General features: G+C 32.1%; 3 protein-coding genes across 3 annotated transcripts; all 3 read left to right on the forward strand.

The window, feature by feature from the left end:
- The first annotated feature begins 2,022 nt into the window (after positions 1 to 2,022).
- GGPPS (geranylgeranyl pyrophosphate synthase, chloroplastic-like) lies at positions 2,023 to 3,425 on the forward strand. Its single transcript, NM_001308786.1, is given in 1 exon segment — positions 2,023 to 3,425. A coding segment is annotated over 1 exon segment (1,113 nt). The 5' UTR covers positions 2,023 to 2,060; the 3' UTR covers positions 3,174 to 3,425.
- An 8,182-nt stretch (positions 3,426 to 11,607) lies between these two features.
- Positions 11,608 to 12,961, forward strand: LOC105638588 (geranylgeranyl pyrophosphate synthase, chloroplastic). The gene has a single exon (XM_012222411.4). The coding sequence runs from the start codon at positions 11,699 to 11,701 to the stop codon at positions 12,821 to 12,823; it is 1,125 nt and encodes a 374-aa protein (XP_012077801.1). The 5' UTR covers positions 11,608 to 11,698; the 3' UTR covers positions 12,824 to 12,961.
- A 9,352-nt stretch (positions 12,962 to 22,313) lies between these two features.
- LOC105638589 (geranylgeranyl pyrophosphate synthase, chloroplastic) lies at positions 22,314 to 23,578 on the forward strand. Its single transcript, XM_012222412.4, has one exon. It carries the CDS (start codon positions 22,426 to 22,428, stop codon positions 23,536 to 23,538), a length of 1,113 nt encoding a protein of 370 aa, XP_012077802.1. The 5' UTR covers positions 22,314 to 22,425; the 3' UTR covers positions 23,539 to 23,578.
- Positions 23,579 to 24,308: the final 730 nt, after the last annotated feature.

A 24,308-nucleotide genomic window follows, 5' to 3' on the forward strand; every position in this document is an offset into this window, starting at 1 on the left:
AATGTTTATGTTCATAATCTAAGGTGGAGGTGGATATACCATCGGTATGATTGTAGTATAAGATTAAATATAATTTATCTTAATTATAAGAATGTGTATAATTCCAATTTCTTGTGTTGGTACATCATGTATGTATTGAATAGGACCAAATAGAAATAAGTCTTTTTATACTGGCTATAAAAAAATAAATTTTACAATTCATTAGGAATATTTATACTCTTAATCTGGACTTAATTGCTACAAAAAAGGTGTATTATTTATTCTTTTGATTTATTATTATATTAAAAATTGAGTTTTACTATGGAGTAATAAACTGAATGGATTGGATAATGATAATCTGCATTTCGTGAAATATCAAGTAAGCTTTAGAGATTAATAATACCCTTTGAGTAAGCTTTTAAGTTTTCATTGAATAAATCTTGGAAATTGATTTTATTAATAATACCGATACATAAAATAAGTTAAGTAAAAGTCCTAAAAAGTTAAATTGTCAATTAAACAAATTGTTAGTAATTTATTTTTATTGACCGGTGTCCATAATTTCAACATGGGACGTTAAATAAATATTTAATGTTCGGATATTCAAAGCTAATAAAAAGTGCAATTACTATTTTTAGTGTATTAATTCCTACTTACTATAATGAGTATTTTCTAGGTTTTTGAAAATAATCTTATTGTGGTAAGAAGTCTTATTATTAATGTGTATTATTTATTATTCAAAGCAAATATTAGTATGATTCAGTGGCTCATTTAATTAATAATTATTCAGAATAAAATATTATAACTTGCATAACACATGGAGATTTATATTGGGTTCAACTTCAATTAAAAAATATGCATAGACATCAAAGTTTGGACAAAAGATAAAAATATTAATAATAAATAAATATACATAGGTTGCAAATATAAATAAATAAATTGTCAAGTAATTTATTTTGACCGATGGTGTTTGTAATTTTAACATGGAGAGTTAAATAAATATTTAATGTTTGGATATTTTGAAATTAATTAGGAGTGCAATTACGAATTTTTTTTAGTGGATTAATTTGTAATTTATTGTGATAAGAAGCCTTATTATTTCGATCCCGTAGTCCATGTTGTGCCTTAGTAAATTAGGGCTCCAAAACGAAGTTTAAAATGTGAGAAATAGGTCAAATAGACCACGAATGAAATATACAGTTCAAGAGTGTGTTTTTTTTTTTTTTTTTTTTTTTTTTGCTCCACCCGGTCCACGCAAAATTGAGTCCTGGGATTTCTGAAGTCGCACAAACAGAAGATCGCAGACTATCGCAAAGCGGCTAGAGGAATTCAGAGCTAGGCTGGAATTGTTTGCGATCAAACCTGAGAGATCTCAAAGGTAGGTTTTTTATTTTATATTTAATTAAGATCAGTGAGTTATTTATAATTTTATATAGTATTATGCAATTGGATCCACGATGTGTTTTTTTCCGTCAGGATAATAATATAATTCGATGGCTCATTTAATTAATAATTATTCAGAATCAAATATTATAACTCGCATAACACATGGAGATTTATATTGGGTTCAACTTCGATTGAAAAGATATGCATAGAAATCAAAGTTTGGTCAGAAGATAAAAATATTTATATAATTGTTTTTTGGGTACACAGAAAAAAAAAAAAAAAAAAATATATATATATATATATATATATATATAAGAAATAAATATATATGGTAGCAAATCGATCTGTTCTGGCCAATCAATCTAATGCAATTGCGTCCTTTAATAGAAGTGTAGAACGGTCAACAAACAACAGCAGAGATAATTGCACATGTAACACAAATAATTTAATAATTAATGTAGTCTCCTTGTTAAATAAATAAATGCGCTGCCATGTTAATAAACTGGTCTCAGCACCCAAACTTTGAAATCTTTTCCCCATTTCCGTCCTAATATATACATTCCAAGAAACATCAATATCTCCACCACACCCTCACTAACACTCACCAGCGAGAACCACAAATCAAATAATCAAGACGAGAATCAAGAATCAAGAATCAAGTATCAAGAATTCAAAACCCATTGTGAATTCTTGATATGGCTTTCTCTGCAACAGCCCCTGCTTGTAACAATATTCTTTTCAAGAAATCCACCTTCAATGGCCTCAAGAACCGTCCTGAACTCCCATTTAACCACCTCAAGTTTCATTTTCGTATGAAAATGACCACCACCACTGTCCAGGTGGTTTCGGACTCCTCCCCGGTGACGCAACCACTTGAAACCACCCAAGAATCTCTCTCTTTCTCGCCCAAGATTCTCCTCCCTAACTTCCCCTTTGAAGAATATATGGTACTGAAGGCAAACAATGTTAATGAAGCATTAGATAAAGCAGTACCCTTGAACCATCCATTAAAAATCCATGCAGCGATGAGATACTCTCTTCTCGCCGGCGGGAAGCGTGTCCGGCCAATTTTATGCATTGCTGCCTGTGAGTTAGTAGGCGGAGATGAAGCCGCGGCCATGCCATCTGCATGCGCAATGGAAATGATTCATACTATGTCTTTAATCCACGACGATCTTCCTTGCATGGACAATGATGATCTTCGACGGGGAAAACCTACAAATCATAAAATGTTCGGCGAAGAAACTGCGATCCTTGCCGGAGATGCAATGCTTTCTTTAGCATTCGAGCACATAGCTAGAGCAACCAAGAATGTTTCGCCGGAGCGAGTGGTTCGAGTCATAACTGAGCTTGGATCGGCTGTTGGGTCAGAAGGACTTGTTGCAGGTCAAATTGTCGACGTTTGCAGTGAGGGGAAAGAGGTAAACGTGAAAGATTTAGAGTATATCCATATTCATAAAACTGCAAAGCTTTTAGAAGCAGCAGTTGTTTGCGGAGCCATAGCAGGCGGAGCCGATGATGAGAGCATCGAAAGAGTGAGAAAATATGCAAGGTGTATAGGATTATTATTTCAAGTGATTGATGATATTTTGGATGTCACAAAGTCATCAGTAGAGCTCGGAAAAACCGCCGGAAAAGATTTGGTAAGTGATAAAGCAACTTATCCTAAGCTTCTGGGAATTGACGAGGCAAGAAAATTAGCAGCGAAATTGGTAGATGAAGCTAATCAAGAGCTTGCTTATTTTGATTCTGCCAAGGCTGCTCCACTGTACCATTTTGCTAATTACATTGCTAGTAGGCAAAATTAATTAGTGGGCTAGTTGTTTTTTTTTTTTTTTATGCAATTGCTATTATTATATAATTAATGTCACTTGCATCAATTGTTGGTTTATATGTATAATGTTTTTTGATCAATAAAATTTTTTTTTTGTCTGCAAAATAAATTTATTTTATCATTTATACATAAATACTATGCTACAACGTGACTATATAGTCTAAGATGGGATGCTGTATGCTGGAGGATACTAAACTACTAAGATGGGATGGATATATATCACAAATATAAATTAAAATTAGTCTTCGAATGTCAAGATCTCAATTATACTTGGTATTGACAGTGGGTGGTTGGTTGGGTACTAGGTGACCTCAATCTCTATAAAGATGAGACCACAAATTCAATTTTTAAAAAATGCAATTTTCTGAAATATTAAAAAATCTTTATACTTTAGAGGGAATTACATCTCCTAATTATATATATATATATATATATATATATATATATATATATAAACTCATATTATAACTATTGTCCCTTGTCACTTTTAAGAGATGAACAAATATTGCGAATACAAATAAGATTCTAATCTTGGAAAAGGAAAAAAATAAATTGGTCTTGGAGTTATAATAAAATTAATATACGAGGATTTATATTTTTAAAAACTAATTATGAATCTTTAGTTAATTTATGATTCTGTTAACATGTTGGTAATTCTGTTCAAAATAGTCCATTTTAACTGTCAATTCACTTAGAAATTAGTCCCTAAATTATAGCCAAACTAATTATAAGAATTTTGTAATACAAAAGTGATCTTGAAATTTATTATTTACTGACATAAGGTTTACATATACACTTTGTTAATAAGTAAAGTTTATCTACAAAACCACTATTAATATTAAATATAAAATAAACTTTATACAACTAATTACTTTCACACTTATGACTTATGACTTAGTTAACACTTTGGCTTTTGTATTTTTTGTTTTGAACAGAAGAGGTAAAATATTAACAAGTTTATAACTTAGGGGCTTTTTAGTTAGTGTTTAAAAATAAAGGTCTCATATATTAATTTAACTATAAGACCAATTTAATTTTTTTCAGATAAGAATCAAATTTGGATCCTTGAGAATCAAGCCTCGCTCTATATAGTTGAATATGCTAATAAATAATTATGACGTTTTTAACTTATACTTCCACCTCAATAATAGATCTTTCCATCTAAAAAGTTAACTTTTTGCTGTTAATTAGACACGCTTTTTAGATAGAATAAATTTATCTTTGAATAGAAAGAACTTATTTTTTATGGACTGATTTGATAGTGAGATAAAATTATAAATTAAAGATGTTGTAGTTATTTCTATTTGAACATAATTTAGGGATTCAATTATATTTTACACTTATATTATTTAGCGATGATGGAGGGCATTATATAAACCTTTTTTCATTACTCAAAAACTAATAGGAGTGTTCCTAAGAATAAAGGGATGATTATAAATTTATTGTTTTTTTTTTTAATTTTTGAATTGACTTGTTTAGTCTGTGTCTACTGTCAATTTATGGACAAAAACAGAAAAAAATATGACTTTTTTTTAAAGTTATTTTTATTTTATTCTTTTTTCAATATACAATCAGAAACACATTCATTTCAATACAAATTTTTATTTTCATTGATTTGGTCTATAGATGAGGTCACAGATCCGATCTAGATAAGTATTAATTATTTTTTTCAAACCTAAAGCTAAGTTTGAGCCATATCACTGTCTTTTAATTAACCAATATTCTGAGAACCGAATCAAATAATGAACCGAGTTCATTAGTTTAATCAAATTTTTATAATATAATATTTTAAAATATATTTTTAAGTATAATTAAAATATAAAATTTATAAATATTAAATAATTTTTTTACAAAAAGTATTATAGATACTAAATAATTTTGAAGACATATTATAAATTCTGAAATAAATAAATCTCTTGTTATTTTGTTAATTTATTTTTATATTACTAAATAATTTTTATTTTATTTAACAAAAATGATTTTTTTTAGGAAAGAAGACATTATTATTTAACAAAAATGATGCACATAGCATGAATGTCTCAATGCCATAAAGCCTACCACGTTTATTTAATTTACCACTATTCGAATTTAATATATATTAACCAACAAATTCATTATCTAAAACATAGTATAATAATGCACACTAAGGCATAGCCCAATGTCAAGTGCATTATGATTTGACAATTGCATTATAACTTGGCAATAGATCTAGGTTCATATCCTTTCTCCGATACTCAAAAAAAAAAAAAACATAGCATAATAATCTGAACACACATTTTCTTAATAAAAAAGAATTTCACAACCTATTCAAAAAAAAAAAAAAAAAAAAAAAAATTTCACCCATTGGGCCATTCCCTTGCTGTGATTGTAATGGGCCAAGTGAATGGATCCACGATGAACTTTCTACTTTCTTGTTAATGTCAACGAAGTAGACTGGTTTCTAATACAGAAGGATCCATCCATACAGTGTCCCCTTCGGTATTTCCACTTCTCTACTTTGCAAGAGTCTCAGATTTCAATCATAGTCACTCCTTTATTATTTCTTGGACTCTTCTTTCCAAATTCAGCTTTCTTCCTCACCTTCCTCTAATGAAGATCTCAGTTATGCAGTATTTACTATTTCTTCATTTTTCTTGAATTAATTAATTAATTCCTTAGAACCCACAAAAAAAATCTGCATTTCTTGAACCTCCGTTATGGTGCTTTTCTTTATCTTGCTTTTGCAGGTCCTCCATCCTTTGTTAATTTCTTGAGACTCATGAAAATTATAGTAATTATTATTCTTTGTAATTAAGAAATTGGTATAGTTAGCTAGTTTTTGGTGATTTCGGCAATTTTAGTGCACAGATGGTTGCATGGTTCAAAGAGCTTAAGGAAATCCGTGAGTTAATGATTGGCTTTGGGTAATCGAACTGTAGTCAATGATCGGTCCGGTTTGACAGTTTTTTACTCGGTTTTCACCGGTTCTTATCCGGCTTGCACCTCCCATTTTAGATATTCAACCTGGACCGGATTATAGTCCATTTTTATTGAACCAGTCAGTCCAGTCTAGTTTTCAGAATCATGTAATTAACTATATAGGTTGAGATGATCTAATTACAAATTCAGTTGGCTACATAAGACCCAAACACTTGATTGATCAATTTCTTAAGCTCTATTTGTTTTCGGAAAATAACTACCTTTCAAAAATATTTTCCAAGGAAAATGTTTTTCTTGAAAAATATTTTTCAAATGACTTATTTTCTATTGTTTGGTTGTAATATTGAAAATTAGTTAAAAACATATTTAAATCTTTAACTCATAACACCATAAAGATATTTATAATAATTTTGTATTTTAAAAAATTTTATTGTTAAATATGAAGATAAATTATGAAAGTCACTAATGGCTGATAATGATGATCGATGGTGGCAATAGCTTGTGGCCGATGGTGGTCGCAAGTGATAGTAATTGGTGGTGAATGGTAATAGATGATAGTGGCTACCGGTGATTAATAAATTAAAAAATATATATTTATAAAGTTATAATAAGTTTGTTAATATCCAGAAAATATTTTTTTCTCTTGAAAATGAAAAATTATTCTTCTTAAAAAATACTTAATTTTTTTTAATTAGGCAAATATTTCCCAATGACTTATTTTTCTTTAATATTTATACTTTTGTGGCATTTAAGAAAATAAGTAAACAAAAAATATTTTCTTGGAATAATCTCCATTTATCCATTAATTTCTCCATTGATTTTTGACCACAAGCTAACCTGTGATTATAGTATTGCCACAAAGCTCTCTTGAAGCCTCAAGTCTCCAACTCAAACTAGTATACATAGAGGCTTAGGTTTTGTTATGAGCATCGGGTGATATATAGAAAGAAAAGAAGAAGAAGAGACAAGAGAGGGGTGAGGAAGAAGAGTAAGTGAGAAAAATTTTAGGGCAATGTAGGTGTGGTTAGGGGTGAGCAAACGATCGATTCGGTTCAAATCAAATCGAATCGAGATAAGAAAATATATGCTGAAATTTTTTATCAACAGATCGAATCGAATTGAAATTACCTTTTGAATTGAATCGAATCAATCGGTTCAATTAATTTTGATCAATGTTACTAATTTGGTTCAATTTTAAATTCAACTGTAAATTTCTATAAAATCGAAATACAAATTTAATTCAAACCAAATAAAATGATAATCAAGCCTCTTCATTTAGTTGACCGAACCAAAATGCGTTGGTTCAGTTCTGTTGGCAAGTTGGCACACCCCTAGGTGTGACTGAAATAAAAATTAACGTTTGTGTTGTGGATGCAAGTAGAGCGTCACGTGTAATTGTTGTTGTACAATTTTCAATTTGGTCCTCATTTCTGTGAAAATTACAGTTTAGTCCCACACTCAAAGCAAAGTTATTTTCAATTAAATCCAAATTTTCTCCTCTCAAAATTCAACAATTACTAGTTTCACCCCTGTAATAAATGGTCCATAAATTACTCCTATACATTCTAGAAATATAAATGATTCCATTTGAATTTATGGTGATGATATCTTAATACTCAATTTACCTTGATGTTAAGTTGATCTCAAAGAATCTTTAGACTCTTCAAGAGCTATTTACATGTCTCAAGATTTTTTTTGCAGATTCAAAATGTTAGTGGCAGATTTAAAAAAACAAAAAAAAAATTTTGGAGTCAATATATAATAATATATTATGAAGAGAGTTTAATCTTAATTTTAATTAAGATGGGTGAATTTAGAAATTTATAGGTATTTAAAGGAAATTTATATAAAAAGACGATCTATTATACCGCCCTTTTGTCAATATACATATTACATTTGTTGTCGAGGACTCCCAATTTCATTATACCAAATAAAAAAAAAAATAGATTTAATATAATAATAATAATAATAATTTTAATCATTTGTAATTTTAAAATCTTATAATCATAAATTTATCTATTCATAACAAGCTTATGGAATAAGCTTATATACATAGGTTTGAGATGAGATATTTATTCAAAATATAAAACTTAGTCAATTCCCCTCTTTTTGAGCTAGCTTTTGAGGAGCGAATTGTTATTGATCTATTATATAACATGGTATCAAAACTTGCTTTGCTTCAATGTTTGGGGCACCCGCAAATGTGTTTGCCTATAAATTTTAGGCTCTAGATGTTGATGCCTGGGCATGATGGGTATTGGTTTAGGATAAAATTTTTGTTCAAAATATAAGACTTAGAGAATTCTCCTCTTAAACTATTTTTTAGAGAGTGAATTAGAACCGGTCCATTTTATAATAGTGGTGATATATTTCTTTCAAAAATTTTCAGAAAAAATAAGTGAACTTTCAATTTCGGACTCTAAAATACTAAACTAAAGTCTTGAAATTTCATTAATTATAGTCACCTAACAAAGAATCAACCAAAACATGCTTTCACGTGTGTCTTGCTTTTGTACGATAAATATTTATCCTATGTACCAGAAATTTCATATATAATGTTTCTTTCTATATCATGCATGAATCACATGGGACATGCAAATCATCCATTGACAAGATGAAATTTCCGGCAACATTCGTTATTCAACCATATTAAATACTTAGCAGAAATCAATTCTATGAATATGTGAACCTTATCTCTCAAATGCAACATACCAGAATATGTAAACCTTAATTTTGGTTGTCGTAATTGCACATCACAAATAATTTTTTTTTTTTTCCTTTAAGCTATTATTTGATTAAATTAAAAGTGATTCGTGCTAATTAAAATATCTATATTTATATTTGATAACAAATTCTAGTCTTACATAGGATATCCATTTGTTTCATGATAGAAACCATAATATAATGGCTTGCAATTTTTTTTTCAAAATATTCTATGTAATAGAGATGATGAAATGTATTATTGAAAATTTTTGTATAAGCAAAGAAAATTAATTAATTAATCATGAAAAATTTAATAAACTCCAGTTTTAAACTCAAGCTAACAGGTTTTTCCAATACACCCAAACCTAGCCGGAAAATATTAATAAAATATTATTGAAAATTGATTAAAGGATATGTTAGAAAAATTATAAAAGTAATGATAAACTGGTAGTGGGTGCAGCTAAAGATGTAAGTCAAATTGATCAAATTCTGGCTTACAAAATATTCAAGTTGGACTTAGATTTAATTGATTAAACAGGAAATTCATAATATTGTAATTTTGGCTTCGGTTGTTTGTGAGCTTATTGGGTATTTTAGACAAATTTTATATTATACAATATTTTAAAATAATAATTAATAATTCAACTTGATTCGGAATCTCTCCAATTCAAGATCTCTTATTCTCTATATTTTCTATAAAATGTGAAAAAAACAATCAAATTACTGCTGATTGGCTAAAATATATGAAGTGTTTGAATATAGCTGACCCATGATCATAGTTATTAGAGTAGAATTTTTTTAATACCACTATAATTCAAACGGTAATTCAATAATATATATGTAGAGGTTTTATTCAGTTAGTATAAGTTTTTAAATATAAAAATCAAATTGAATTAAATTTATACTGTATTTAAATGTGAGAATACGAGAAATAATGAGATTTCTAATAATGCATTTAATGAAATTTGAATATAAAATAATTTTAGTCATGAACAGTTAAAAAAAAAAATATATTTTATTAATTAATTGGATAATAAATTATTTTTAAATAAATACGTAAAAATAAGTAAAGTGCCGTTTGTTTTCGATTAAGTTTCTTGTTTTCATTTTTTTATAAACAAAACCTGTTTGTTTAAACTTGTTTAATTTTTTTCTTTACTTTCAGAAAAATGTTTTGAAAATAAAAAATAAATTTTATGAAACCACAAAAAGTGGTTTAACAGAATTGTGTTTTTTGTTTTTAATTCTATTTTCTCATTTTTTTTATAAGATTTATCCTTATAAAATTATTGTTGTTATTGTTGTTGTTACTATTATTTTCTCTATCTATATAAATCTAATGTCATTATTTATCCAAAATATACAAGCATTTATTTTTATGTCTATTCGATTTCTCAGCTTTTTTTTTTTTTTCTATCTCTTCTCTATGTAGTGAACATATGTAAATAAAATGAACATATGTGTATATGAGATGACAAACGGTTGAAAATTTTAATTTTAAAAATATAGATAATATTTTATTGTTATATCTATATATCCATATATATTGAAGCATATTTATTAGGTGATATTGTCAAATTTTACATATACAGTTATAATGAATTTAAGATAAATGACGATATAAATTGAAATAAAGTGTGTGTATATACACACTTCTATTTTATTAATTAACCATTATATTCACATTGATCTTATATGAAATTTTGTTTTAACATTATAAAAATTTAGATAATATAAGATAAACATTATAATTAATATTTAATATTAAAAAATAAAAAAGAGTATAAATAATAAGTAAAATTACGTAATAATATAAAAAATTAAACGAATACGAATAACGAGTATAATCGATGTGCAACACACGTTTATAAAAAGACTAGTTAATAAAATAAAATTAAAATGTATACTCAGAATGAATCAACTTACTTAATAAATCAATTTAAAAACTGAATTTCACACTTCTACTTTATTTTTTTTTATTTGAGGTTAAGTCTTATATTTGACCTGGACCAAGACAATTAATAATATCCAAGTGAAAAAGCCTACCTTTCTCCATTTTTTAAAACTGAAAATAGTCTAATTAAGTAATAAAAAATTCTACTAATAAAAAACTTATTGCATGCCAATCTTTACTACCAATATTGACCCACGTATTCATTTCTTGGCAACCATCCCTCAATTTCCAAAGCAAATTAAAAGAAAAATCAAACTGTCTAATCATACACTGAAAAGTAATGTATTGGTGGAAAAATAAATAAAATAAAGCCATCACAAAAATATGTCTTCACCAAAAGCCATTCCGTAGACAAAACGTGTTAATGTGCACGTGTAATTTATTAATCTTTTCATATTTTATAAAAAATATAAGAATTGTCATTAATATTAAGAGTTTTCGTTAATTTATAATATATATATATATATAATAAATAGTAATCCAATTTGGTTCATCCTTTTACAGATTAGATTAAGAAAGTTGAAAATCAATTGATTGAAATTGCTTAAAGAGAAAGTGCATAACTATATTTCTTCAGTTTCTATCCGTATTGTCATTAAATTCGCGAGTTTAGATAAAAATTCCGATCTAATGACGTTTGCAAGAAAAAGAAAAGGTAACCAAAATGTAGAACTTCCAATGGAAGAATAGAATAACAAAAGGCCGTTGCCAAAATAGAAAAATAACAAGTAAAATAAGCCAACTGTTGTTGCACACACACATCGTCATTTGTCTTAGCAGTTAGCTATAGCACCATAACTTTGACTTCTTTCACTTCCTCTATAAATTCCAAGAAAAATCAATATATCTTCACACCTTCCCCGCCAACATCAACAGCAAGAATCAAGAAATCAAGAATCAAACATCCATCTTGAATTCTTGATATGGCCTTCTCCGCAACAATCCCCACCTGTGATAGCTCTCTTCTTCTCAAGAAATACACCTTCAATGGCCTCAAACACCACCCTAAACTTCAATTTAACCACCTCAAGTTTCTAGTACCTATGAAAATGACTGCCGTCGCCGCCACCACCACCAGGGCAGTTTCAATCTCCTCTTCGACGGCACAACCAATTGAAACCACCCAAGAATCTGTTTCCTTCTCACCAAAGATTCCTCTCCCTGACTTTCCGTTTGAACAATACATGGCAGTAAAGGCAAAGAATGTTAATAAGGCACTAGACGAGGCAATTCCTTTACAACATCCATTGAAAATCCATGAAGCAATGAGATATTCTCTTCTCGCTGGCGGGAAGCGTGTCCGGCCAGTTCTATGCATCGCTGCTTGTGAATTAGTAGGTGGAGATGAAGCAACGGCTATGCCATCTGCATGTGCAATGGAAATGATACACACTATGTCTTTAATTCATGACGATCTCCCTTGCATGGATAATGATGATCTTCGACGTGGAAAACCTACTAATCATAAAATGTTTGACGAAGAAACTGCGATTCTTGCTGGCGATGCATTGCTTTCTTTTGCATTTGAACACGTAGCTAGAGCAACCAAGAACGTTTCACCTGAACGAGTGGTTCGTGCCATAGCTGAGATGGGATCGGCTGTTGGGTCAGAAGGACTAGTAGCAGGACAAATTGTTGACATTTGTAGTGAGGGGAAAGAGATAACTGTTAGAGATTTGGAGTATATTCATATTCATAAAACCGCTAAGCTTTTAGAAGCAGCAGTTGTTTGCGGTGCAATTGTAGGCGGAGCAGATGATGAGAGCATCGAAAGAGTGAGAAGATATGCAAGGTGTATAGGGTTATTATTTCAAGTTGTTGATGACATTTTGGATGTGACAAAGTCGTCAGAAGAACTCGGAAAGACTGCCGGAAAAGATTTGATAAGCGATAAAGCAACTTACCCTAAGCTTTTGGGCATTGATGAGGCAAGAAAATTAGCAGCAAAGTTGGTAGATGAAGCTAATCAAGAACTTGCTTATTTTGATTCTGCCAAGGCTGCTCCGTTATACCATTTTGCTAATTACATTGCTAGTAGACAAAATTAATTGTTTTTCGTTGTTGTTGACTTCTTGTTATTATTTAATGGCTGCTAATAATGGTACTTTGATTTGTAATTAACAAATGGAGAGAGGCTCTCTTTTTCAACAATTTGGAAAAATAATAAACAATACTGTTGGTGAACTTTTTGTAGTTTACTATTCTTTTGTCCACTATTGTTAACTGTATCATATTCATAACCAAAGAAATATAATTGATTATCATCAACTCTTAATTGAAGTCGAGAGTTGATTCTCATAAGTTGAGTACATACTTACTGAAGGTACTTTATCTCTAATGAATTGACCGGTGCATGCATGATTTACTTTTAATCCAATGAGCTGGAAATACCGGAGCCGAATACGCCCTGACCCAGAGAGCATCTGACTTAACTAGATATTTAGCCATAGGAGACCAACTCTAAACCAATCCATCTCAATCTTCAATATTATGACTTAGAGAACGAGGTCTAACAGAAAAATCTTTGTATTAAATAGAATCCAAGAGATGAAATTAGATGTTTTGTTTGTCATACTTCTAAATCTTGTTTTAGAAAACAATTTATGTAATGTTTTAGAAAACAATTTATGGAAAGCATGAAAGAAAAAGGAAAAATTGCCAGTTTAGAAACCTATTGAAGCTGTGATGACCAAAAACGTTCTGCAATAAATAAATGTCCAAGCTTTCGTTTCTAAATAAAGATATTAACTTGCTCAAAAAAATGAGATCAATATTCGTGTGCCCATCACGTCTTTATTTTGAGGTATGTGCTAGCTACGGTTGAGCTGGTGAGCTACTGTTTAACACCTCTTCAAGGTTATCCATTTTTGGACCGATAAGAAAATATGAACCCGAACTTGCTCGAAAAAATGAGATCAATATTCGTGTGCCCATCACATCTTTATTTTGAGGTATGTGCTAGCTACGGTTGAGCTGGTGAGTGACTGTTTGACACCTCTTCAATGTATGAAAGCCGAAACAAAGAGAAGATTCAATGCTTCTTTCTATGTTGAGTATTTTATTTATCTTTCTTAAGAAATTTTTAGAATTTTGTTTTATTTATTCTCAATTGATTGGATGTATATGGATAATTAAGCTTTAAAAATTAGTTCCGTAGAGATAATTAGTATAGGCTTTTAATTCTATTTTCCATTCCATCTCCATCCTCATCAGACCTAAAAACATCAAACGTTGTTCTCTCAATGACTCGTTCCAAGGCCTTTCTTCTCGCCGTTCTCAAGAAGAAAGCTAATATGCTCAACCACGATCTAGAACGCTAATATTTTGGATGGTTTTTTGATTGATTGTAATTTCATTTCAATTTTAATTGTATTGAATCTTTACTATCTCTGGTGATTCAGACTGTTTTCGGCGACTTCAGTCTGCAATATATATTAAAAACAATTTCTGTCTTGCGACTTCAATTCGCAATATAAATTGAATATGCTGCAATTTTTGCATCTGAAACGGATAATGTATATAAATAAAAGTTCGTTTTTTTATATATTTGTTCATGCATGACTTCAATACATTTGCTTCGGCGTTCATAGCACCAGCACTCTTCTATATTATTTATCTATGTATTTGATTTGTGCATATGCTTGTTTGTTACTTATTACACTTATTGCTGTAATAATTAATATATTTATTTTTGGAAATAAAGTTCTTTTTATCGATTTTTCTTAGTTTTAGAATTGGTTTTAAGAACCACGGTACGAGGTGGGAAAAGAAATTTCAGAACTGTGCTGGAGAGAATTTTATTCTTTCAAGAAAAGAAGGAAACTGGATTTGCATATTATTTAAATAATTCTACTCACCCAAGAAGGGGAAATCTAGGGAGTTTCAAGATGCACTTAAAACTATCATAAAATGCATCAGCAGTCTACCTAAATATTATGTGAAGGTAACAACCCATATTTAATTACACATTTGATGATTGACATTATTCAATGATTTGGATTGAAAATAATATATTGAATTTGATAAGTAAGGATCCAACACAAGCTAATAAAAAATTTCGTTCTAAGATACTTCGAGATAGTTTCAACTTGATATGCCTGTACAACAGGTTCTTGGTAAGTTTTCTAAATCTATATGTTTTAATAGTTTAAAAACCTTCATGAAAGTTTTAGAGTTCATGTCTCAACTATGGCTTAGATGATTGACTAACCTGTAGACTCATCCAGAGTTCATGTAAGAAATTTACAAATTGAAGAAAGCCTATATATAATTAAACTTAGCACTTAGATATTGTTGAAAGCAGATGGAAGTATTAGATAATTGCAATTTGGATGCTTTTGATTTTATTTGTTCAAATTGTCTTTTTTTTCACCATTTCTTCAATCTTTGCTTTATTCCTAAAGCATTGTCCTATAGCTGTAGATGTTGATGTTGTTGTATATTACATTGTAATAATATATTTTTCTATACCAAGTTGGTCTATTTTATAAATGACAAGCTTAATCTGACATTTATTTTGACTTGCAGATTGTTAACGGTAATGATATACAAAAGATAAAAGGGAAATTCTCTTTGCACTTTATCTTCTAGTTTTGCATATTTTTCTTTGGAGAAAATTGAAATCATCTAATAGATTCTATTTACTTTTTTCAATGTATCATCTTATGATGACCAATATTACATTTAAGATTAATGAAATTATAGAAAGAGTTCACTACTCATATTTTTTTTCCCTTTTTTATTTTTTTTTTTTGAGTACTAGGTATAGAGAACGAGGATTCGAATTTGAATCAATTGTAAGATCATTACACAGATTTAACTAGTAATAAATAAATGAATCATATAAATTAAGGCACAAAATTCTTCCTCTTTTCTATAAAATTATTGAAAATACATGTAGTTAATTTTTTGTATTAAAAAAAAAAAACAACATAGTCAATAGTTCTTTTATAACATTAATAGAATTAATGATTGTAAGGAAATACTTTAGCTAACTCAAAAAAGTTTAGTTAAGAAGAAAAAAGGGGATAATGAAGGGCTTCCAACTTTATCACGAAAAGTCCAATACATGCAGCTATCCTTTTTTTCTTTTTTTTGAAGAAGAAAGTTGGAATTTATTAATCATCCAAGCTTAAAAAAGATAATACAAAGGGAGGGAAATCATGTAACGACCCCCCCCCCCCCCCCCCCACATTTGACATTGTTCTAGATGCTTGAGCAAGCCCATGAGCAACATCATTTGATGAACGATAAACATGCCTAAACTCAACTTCACATCTAATCCGTGAAGAAACTTGACGAATAGAATTGATAATATCACTAAAAATAGTACCATCCAAATAACAATGGTCATGTAGCGCATTTATCACCATTAAGTTGTCACTTTCGACAACTAATCTGCTCCATCCTTTTCCCTCCAACCAGCTTAAAGCTTCCTTGACTGCCATAGCCTTAGCTTCCTTTAGCCTTAAGCTCGCTCCAAACCTGCCAATCTTCAATCCCAGCACAGCGCCATTACTATCTCTCACCACCACGCCAAATCCAGCACAAGAATCCCCCACCGCCCCTGCCGCATCGACATTCACTTTAACCCAGTTAAGTTCAGGTCGCTATCACTTAATTGCTGTTGCAGCACCTCTTCCCACTACAACATTGGCCTTCAACCAATCCTCAAGAAACCTCCACGCCCTCATCCATATAGCCATAGCCAATGGAAATTATTGCTTCCATATCACAGTATTTCGAGAATTCCAGATTTGCTAGCACACAGTTAATGCCATTGCTGCATCCTTATCATTAAAGATGCAAAAAATCTGACCAAGCCATTCCTGAAACGAGTTCACAATAAGCGAGTACCAACCTAAAAATGAAGCTTGCCAAACTTGCTTTGAGAAAGAGCAATTGACCAGTAAATGAAGATCAGTCTTATCAAACTGACTACATAATGGGCAATGAGATGGTACTACCACTCTTCTTCTTCTTAATTGATAAAGAGTTGGTAGGGTGCCATTAACTGCTCTCCAGATAAAATTAGTGACCTGTGGTGGCGCTCTGATTTTCGATAATCGACTCCATACATTAATTGCATTCGAAGGCACAACCTGATGGGAGTTTACTGTGAGAGCTTTATAAGCTGACTTCACTGAGTAATGAACTCTCTCTCTTCAAACCTCCAAGCAACCTCATCGATGGCTCCAGCAATCAAAGGAGTGCTCAAAATCAAATCAGCATCACAAGCATTAAATGTGTCCCTTATAAGCTGTAAATTCCACTGGCCATCATCAATCAAATCACGGACATAATAGACACCAAAAATAGGATCAAACGGCATAGTGACAAGAGGATTAACAACATCCCTTAACCACGGCTTAGTCCAAAGAGCAATTCGTTTGCCTCTTCCCACCTTCCAGTAAATCCCCTTCCTGATAATCTCCTGACTTTCACGAATGCTCCTCCAAAGATAGCTTGGGTTATTATCCAAAGGAGCTTCTAGAAACGTAAAGGTGGCATAATACCTCGCCTTTAAGAGCCTAGCAACAAGGGAATTGGGTTCCTTCAATAGCTTCCACCCGATCTTCCCAAGAACAGCAATATTGAACTCCCTTAGCTGCTTGAACGCAAGTACTCTTGCTTTTTTATCCCGACAAAGGCGCTCCCAACTCATCCAGTGAATACCATGATTATTTTCTATCGTACCCCACCAAAATTGACACATTATCTTCTTTAGTTCCTCACAAGAGATTTAGGAAATAGGAATAACATCATAACATAATTCGTATTGCTAGGAGCATTGTCTTTAAGAGAATTTCTTTGCTAGGCTTAGATAACTTCTTTGCCTTCTATGAATTTAGCTTCTTCCATACACGGTCCTTAATATAGCCAAACACTTCCTTCTTATTTTGTCCAATTGACATAGGAAGTCCAAGACAAGTGCCAAGGTCATCATGCTCCCTAACTTATAGCAGAGAACAAATATCTGATCTTATGGTGGCATCGGTGTTAGGACTAAAATAAATCAAAGACTTATTAAAATTAACGACCTGGCCTGAGGCTAATTCATAGTCTTGCAACAATAATCTGACCGTCTGAGCTTCATTTAAGGGAGCCTTAAAAAACAAAACAAGATCATCTGCAAAGAACAGATGTGACACCGTTGGAGCTCCAGTAATCACTTTAACCCCCATGAATGGAGCCCAATCTCTCTCTAGCTTGAATCAATTGGGTCAAAACTTCAGCATAGATAATAAATAAATATGGACTCAAGGGATCCCCCTGCCGCAATCCTCTCCCTGAAACAATAGGACCAATAAATCTCCCTTGTTGCAACACTTATATAAGATACCAAAGAGACACAGAAATTAATCAAATCAACCCACTTCTCATTGAAACCCATTTCACCATTACTGCTTTCAAAAAACCCCACTCAAGCCTATCATAGGCCTTACTAATATCTATTTTCAGTGCAGCAAATCCGACCCGACCATGCTTTCGAGCTCTCAAATAATGAAGAGATTCAAAAGCTACTATTGAATTGTCCTGGATATGCCTTCCCCCCACAAAAGCACTCTGAGTGGGAGAAATAACATGAGGAAGAATCACTTTCAACCTATTCGCATACATCTTCGCTATAATCTTATAAAGCACTTGGCACAAAGCAATTGGGCGTAAATCAGCCATACACTCAGGAGTTTGCTTTTTTGGAATTAAAACCAACACTGTTTCGTTCAATTCGGTAGGAAACGTACCTGAATTCGCATAAGCAATACAAAAGGTCGTCACATCATCTCCAATAATACTCCAATACTACTGATAAAACCCTAGGTTCAAACCATCGCAACCCAGAGATTTGTCGCAACCTATGCTAAAAATGGATTGCTTCACTTCTTCTATTGAAAAAGGTTCCTCAAGCAACTCATTATCGTCCTCAGAAACACATCGAGGAACCAGGCTGAGAATATTATCTGGAGAATATGCTTGTGTCGAGTATAAATCCACAAAATAATTCATGATCACCTCACTAAGCCCTGTGTCCCAATTCTTCAACTCCCCATTCACATCTTTCAGCTACTCAATTCGATTTCTCTTTTTTTTTTTTTGCAAATGCCTTAGCATGAAAAAAAATCTGTGTTTCGATTAGCCCCTTGCAGCCATTCTTCCTTTGCCCTTTGTTTCCAGAATAGCTCACGTTGCTCATATAATTCAGCGAGCCTTGCCCTGGCCTGCAGAAAATTTCGGATCCGACTGTGATCTCCTACCTCTCAATTGCTTCAATTTTTATCTACACTCATCCAGCTCCACTTTAAACTTGCGTCAATAGTTCTGCCTCCACTCATCAAGAGATATACTACAAACCGCAAGTTTCTTAATTAGATTAGCTCCCCTATGAAGCCTCCAACAATCCTCGACCACTTGACGGCATTCTGGCTCCCTAAACCAATGGTTCTCATAACGAAACAAATGCACTCTTTGCCTGCGAACATAAACTTGAACTTGGATAAATAAAGGTAAATGGTCATAAGTAGTTAAGTCAAGGACCATCCCTGTAGACATATGGAACAAATTCCTTTATCCTTCAGAAACTAAACATCGGCACGCTTAGCTTCCACGTGATCAGCCCCTACCCGACCATTGTCTCAAGTGAACTGGTACCCATCTAACTTCAAGTCCGAGAGACCAGCTCTCATAATAGCATTTTGGAACCCATAGAGTAAATTTGCCGGCTGTGGAAGACCACCTCTCTTCTCAGAATTATACAGGATATCATTAAAGTCCCCAACGCAAACCCATGGGAGAGCAAAAACCGAAGCAAGGTCACCCAACAACTCCCAAGTCTCATGCCTTCTATTTCTATTAGCCTGCCCACAAAAACCTGTTAACCACCAAGGCTCCAACCCCTGAACATCAACTTTCACATCAATAAAATGAGAAGAACCCAATATATTTACACAGCTAACCCCCTTCCATAAAAAGCTAGCCCCCCACTATGACCATTACTATCAACTGAATACAAATCATCATTGTCTAATAAAGACTTTATTTCATTAACTTTATTTGAATTACAAATTGTCTCAACAAGAAAAATAAAATTAGGACGCTTTTCACAAACTAGTTGCCGCAAATTCTAAACTGCCTTGGTGTTGCTGAGCCCTCGACAGTTCCAACTTAACAGACTCATTTTTGTCAGCGGGCCTGAGTACCAAAACCTGCCGCTTTCCCATTTTTTGGATCCTTAAAAGACCCATTTTTTGGTCCTTTGTAGGCCCATTTTCTGTATTGATATCTTAGGCCTTAGTACTCGCCTCCTCTTGGCCCATTCTTCTTCTCTTCGGATGATTCAATAAGATACCATCTGCTGCACTTGAGTCCAAGTTCTCATCCACAATCATTGCGTTATCTCCTTCCTTATCAACTCCCACATTCTCGCCTAAATTTGAGGTTTGTTTCGAAAAATTAAGAGGCTGCATCCTACCCATCATGGGCTCTCCAAAATTGTGCCGTCGTACCCCTTGGCTCTGATCACCACTTCCAGGAGTGCAGTCGTGTCCAACATAGCCTTCATTATGAAGCCATTTTGCCCCTGTTGATAATTGTAGACGTCGTGGATTAGCTCTTAAATAGGGACCAAACTTCCTAATCATTGGAGCACCATCATTCAACACCGGCAAAGGACAAAATTTCTCACTATGTCCTATTATACCACAAACAAAGCAAAACTCAGGAATTCATTCATATTCGAGGTTGACCCAAAACCAGTCTGAATCGTCCTGCTTCCTCAACTTCAATCTTTCACGAATGGGTTTATTGATATCCCATTTAACACGAACCCAAAGATAGTCTCTCTTCTTTGTGAAATTCTCAGGGTCAGTCTTCACAAATATCCCCAAATCATTCACCAACCTTTCTAAAACATAATCTGACTTGTATCCAGGGCGTAAACCATACAAGTGAATCCATAAATACAATCCATTCAACGATACCTCACATGGATGGGTAAACCCCTCCATTCTATCCAGGATAAGAATCTGATTGTTGAACATCCATGGGCACATATCAAGGGCTCTCTCCATATCAATTTTGTGGTAAAACTGAAAGGTATAGATCCCCCCTTCTAACTCCCTGATCAGCATCCCCATGCTTGGTTTCATTAATGAAGCTAATGTCAATTTCAAAGCTATAAAATTGATGGGTCTATCTAATATAAAGCGACCCACCAAACAAAGATTAGGGTTAGTTTCCTCCTCCTCCTCTTTACTAATCTCATCAGCCTTAAAAACAATACCCTCATCGCTATCGTCGCTAACGGAGAGATTAGCCATATCGACGGAAATATTGTCAGCCTCCATTCTCAGAATAAAAGACTTGCTAACAAGCAAGACGAAAAACTTCTCAGACGAGAGAAGACTCGTATATATGGTCGAATAAAAGTATTATATTAGTATTATATTAGCAGCTATCCTATTTGATTATGAGATTAAATAAAAACATGACAGTTTTTTTAAAGATAATCTTTAAATATGCATGTTTTCATTATTTTTATAAAAAATTATAAAATAATTAACAATTTATGATAAAAATAAAGATTAATTATTCTTATTTTTTGAGATTCCACGTAAAATATTTCTAATTATTTTTACTCACTCGCATGCGAAGCGCGGTATTACGATTAGTTATAATATTATTATTAAGGTAACCCAACAAATATTAAGATATCCTTTTCATATTTAAATTCTTCTCTTATTATTATTATTATTATTATTATTATTATTATTATTATTATTATTATTATTACAAGTTTAATCTGTCACAAATATATATTTGTCTATAGTTATTATGTATGGCTCATTTATAGACTAAGCGAGTAATTTGGCTATTTTATTTTATTATAATTTATTACTACTATTTTGTATTTATCTTTTGAAAAAGGCACCGATTTCTTATTCTATTAAATATGTTTATTGGATTAGTTCGGATAGGATGGGTCAACGTACTAAATATAATCTACTACTACTTTCTTTCTTTTTTTTTTTTTTTATTCCAATAAAAAGATATTAAGATTAGAAATAAGTACATATACGATCTGATAGAAGATTCAGATTCGAATCTGTCAGTGAAATAGGACGTCTAGAAAGTGTACGACGAAGCACTCGTGGTACGTAAGTGAATACGAATCATGTAGGTTTGTATTGATTCGCTTCCTTCTCCCGGTATTAAAAAAAACATCAGCAATTTGCTAAGTGTATATACATAGATAGTTAAAGTGATAAAATAGAACAATTTCTTTATTTTCAAAAATAAATTAGGGAAGAATTAAACGTGCTCAATTATGCACTAAAAATTGAAAAGTTGTATATAAAAGAAAATAAATAAATTAAAGCCATAAAAAAAAAACATAGAAATAAGTAAGAAGAGAAGAAAAGGAAAGCCAAGTGTTATTGCACACACTAGAGTCCAAAACCATATTAGAACGAATAATCAGAAGACAAAAGTCATAGCACCCAAATTTTGAATTCTTTCCCATGACTTCCTTTATAAATTCCAACGAAAATCAATAGTTTCACACCCTAACCACCACTACTACTACTACCACCACCACTACCACCAATAAGAATCAACAAAACAAAATTCAAAAAGTACATCTTAACTTCTTGATATGGCCTTCTCTGCAACAATTCCCACCTGTGATAATTCCATACTTTTCAAGAAATCCACCTTCAATGGCCTCAGTCATCCTAAGCTCCCGATTCACCACCTCAAGTTTCTTGCTCCTATGAAAACATTCACCACCACCCGAGTGGTTTCAAACTCCTCTTCCTCAGTGACGCAACCGCTTGAAACCACCCTAAAATCTGTCTCCTTCTCACCAAAGATTCCTCTCCCTGACTTCCCATTTGAACAATACATGGCAATCAAGGCAAAGAATGTTAATAAGGCAATAGATGAGGCTATTCCTTTGCAACATCCATTAAAAATCCACGAAGCGATGAGATACTCTCTTCTCGCCGGCGGGAAGCGTGTCCGGCCAGTTTTATGTATCGCTGCTTGTGAATTAGTCGGTGGAGATGAAGCAACGGCTATGCCATCTGCATGTGCAATGGAAATGATACACACTATGTCTTTAATTCATGACGATCTTCCTTGCATGGATAACGATGATCTTAGACGGGGAAAACCTACTAATCATAAAATGTTTGGGGAAGAAACTGCGATTCTTGCCGGCGATGCTATGCTTTCTTTTGCATTCGAACACGTAGCTAGAGCAACCAAGAACGTCTCATCTGATCGAGTGGTTCGAGCCATAGGTGAGCTGGGATCGGCTGTTGGGTCAGAAGGACTAGTAGCAGGACAAATTGTTGATATTTGCAGTGAGGGGAAAGAGGTAACTGTTAAAGATTTGGAGTATATTCATATTCATAAAACCGCTAAGCTTTTAGAAGCAGCAGTTGTTTGCGGTGCAATTGTAGGCGGAGCCGATGATGAGAGCATCGAAAGAGTGAGAAAATATGCAAGGTGTATAGGATTATTATTCCAAGTGATTGATGATATTTTGGATGTGACAAAGTCATCGGAAGAGCTCGGAAAGACTGCCGGAAAAGATTTGGTAAGTGATAAAGCAACTTATCCTAAGCTTCTGGGCATTGATGAGGCAAGAAAATTAGCAGCTAAGTTGGTAGATGAAGCTAATCAAGAACTTGCTTATTTTGATTCTGCCAGGGCTGCCCCATTATACCATTTTGCTAATTACATTGCTAGTAGACAAAATTAATCAGTGGGTTAATCATAATTTTATTGTCTTTCTTGTTGTTTTTCCTATTTCTTTTTCTTTTTTTTTAAACAACTTTGTTGTTCTTATATATTGTATAATTTAACATTACATGTATCAATGTACTTATCTGCTGCTTTAAAAATTTTTCGCGTATAATGTAAGTTTTTTAACCATTTGGTAACACTGGTACCAGTGACCGATCTGAAAATATTTTTCTCCAAGGTAAAGATATAATTTTATGAAAAAAAAAAAAAAAAAGAGAGTCAAGGACAAACAAAATTAAACTTTATGAATTAAATTAAATAAATATACATTATATATATTAGAAAAACTCCAAAAAAGGAGGGTCAACTCATTCCTCTTTCAATACAGTGAATCCACCCTTATTTGATATAGTGAATCCGCCGTTACGAGGGGGCACTGCTTACCTCTATCTATCAAATATTTAATGTTACTTTCAGTTTTTTTTTTTATGAATTAAAAAAATTACCCCTATCTTTGGTTTTTTTTTTTTTTTTTCCGATTTGTTCAATGTATGTGGCTTTTATTGAATTATATTATTCTTTTTTGGTATGAGTAAAATTATGCAGAAAATAAAAACTATTTCCTAAGTTAATGTTGTTTTCAAACTATTTATAAAATAATGTGAAAATTTATTGGGTGTTTAAATAAATATAATCTGTCAATTTGAGAAACAAATTTAGGGTAAAAAAGAATTATTGAAGACAAATATGAATTTGTCAGCATTGCAAAAGGATTCAGATGAGACA

Source organism: Jatropha curcas, chromosome 4, assembly GCF_041381405.1.
Source record: "Jatropha curcas cultivar XTBG-Jc1 chromosome 4, XTBG_Jcur_1.0, whole genome shotgun sequence".
Taxonomy (NCBI): domain Eukaryota; kingdom Viridiplantae; phylum Streptophyta; class Magnoliopsida; order Malpighiales; family Euphorbiaceae; genus Jatropha; species Jatropha curcas.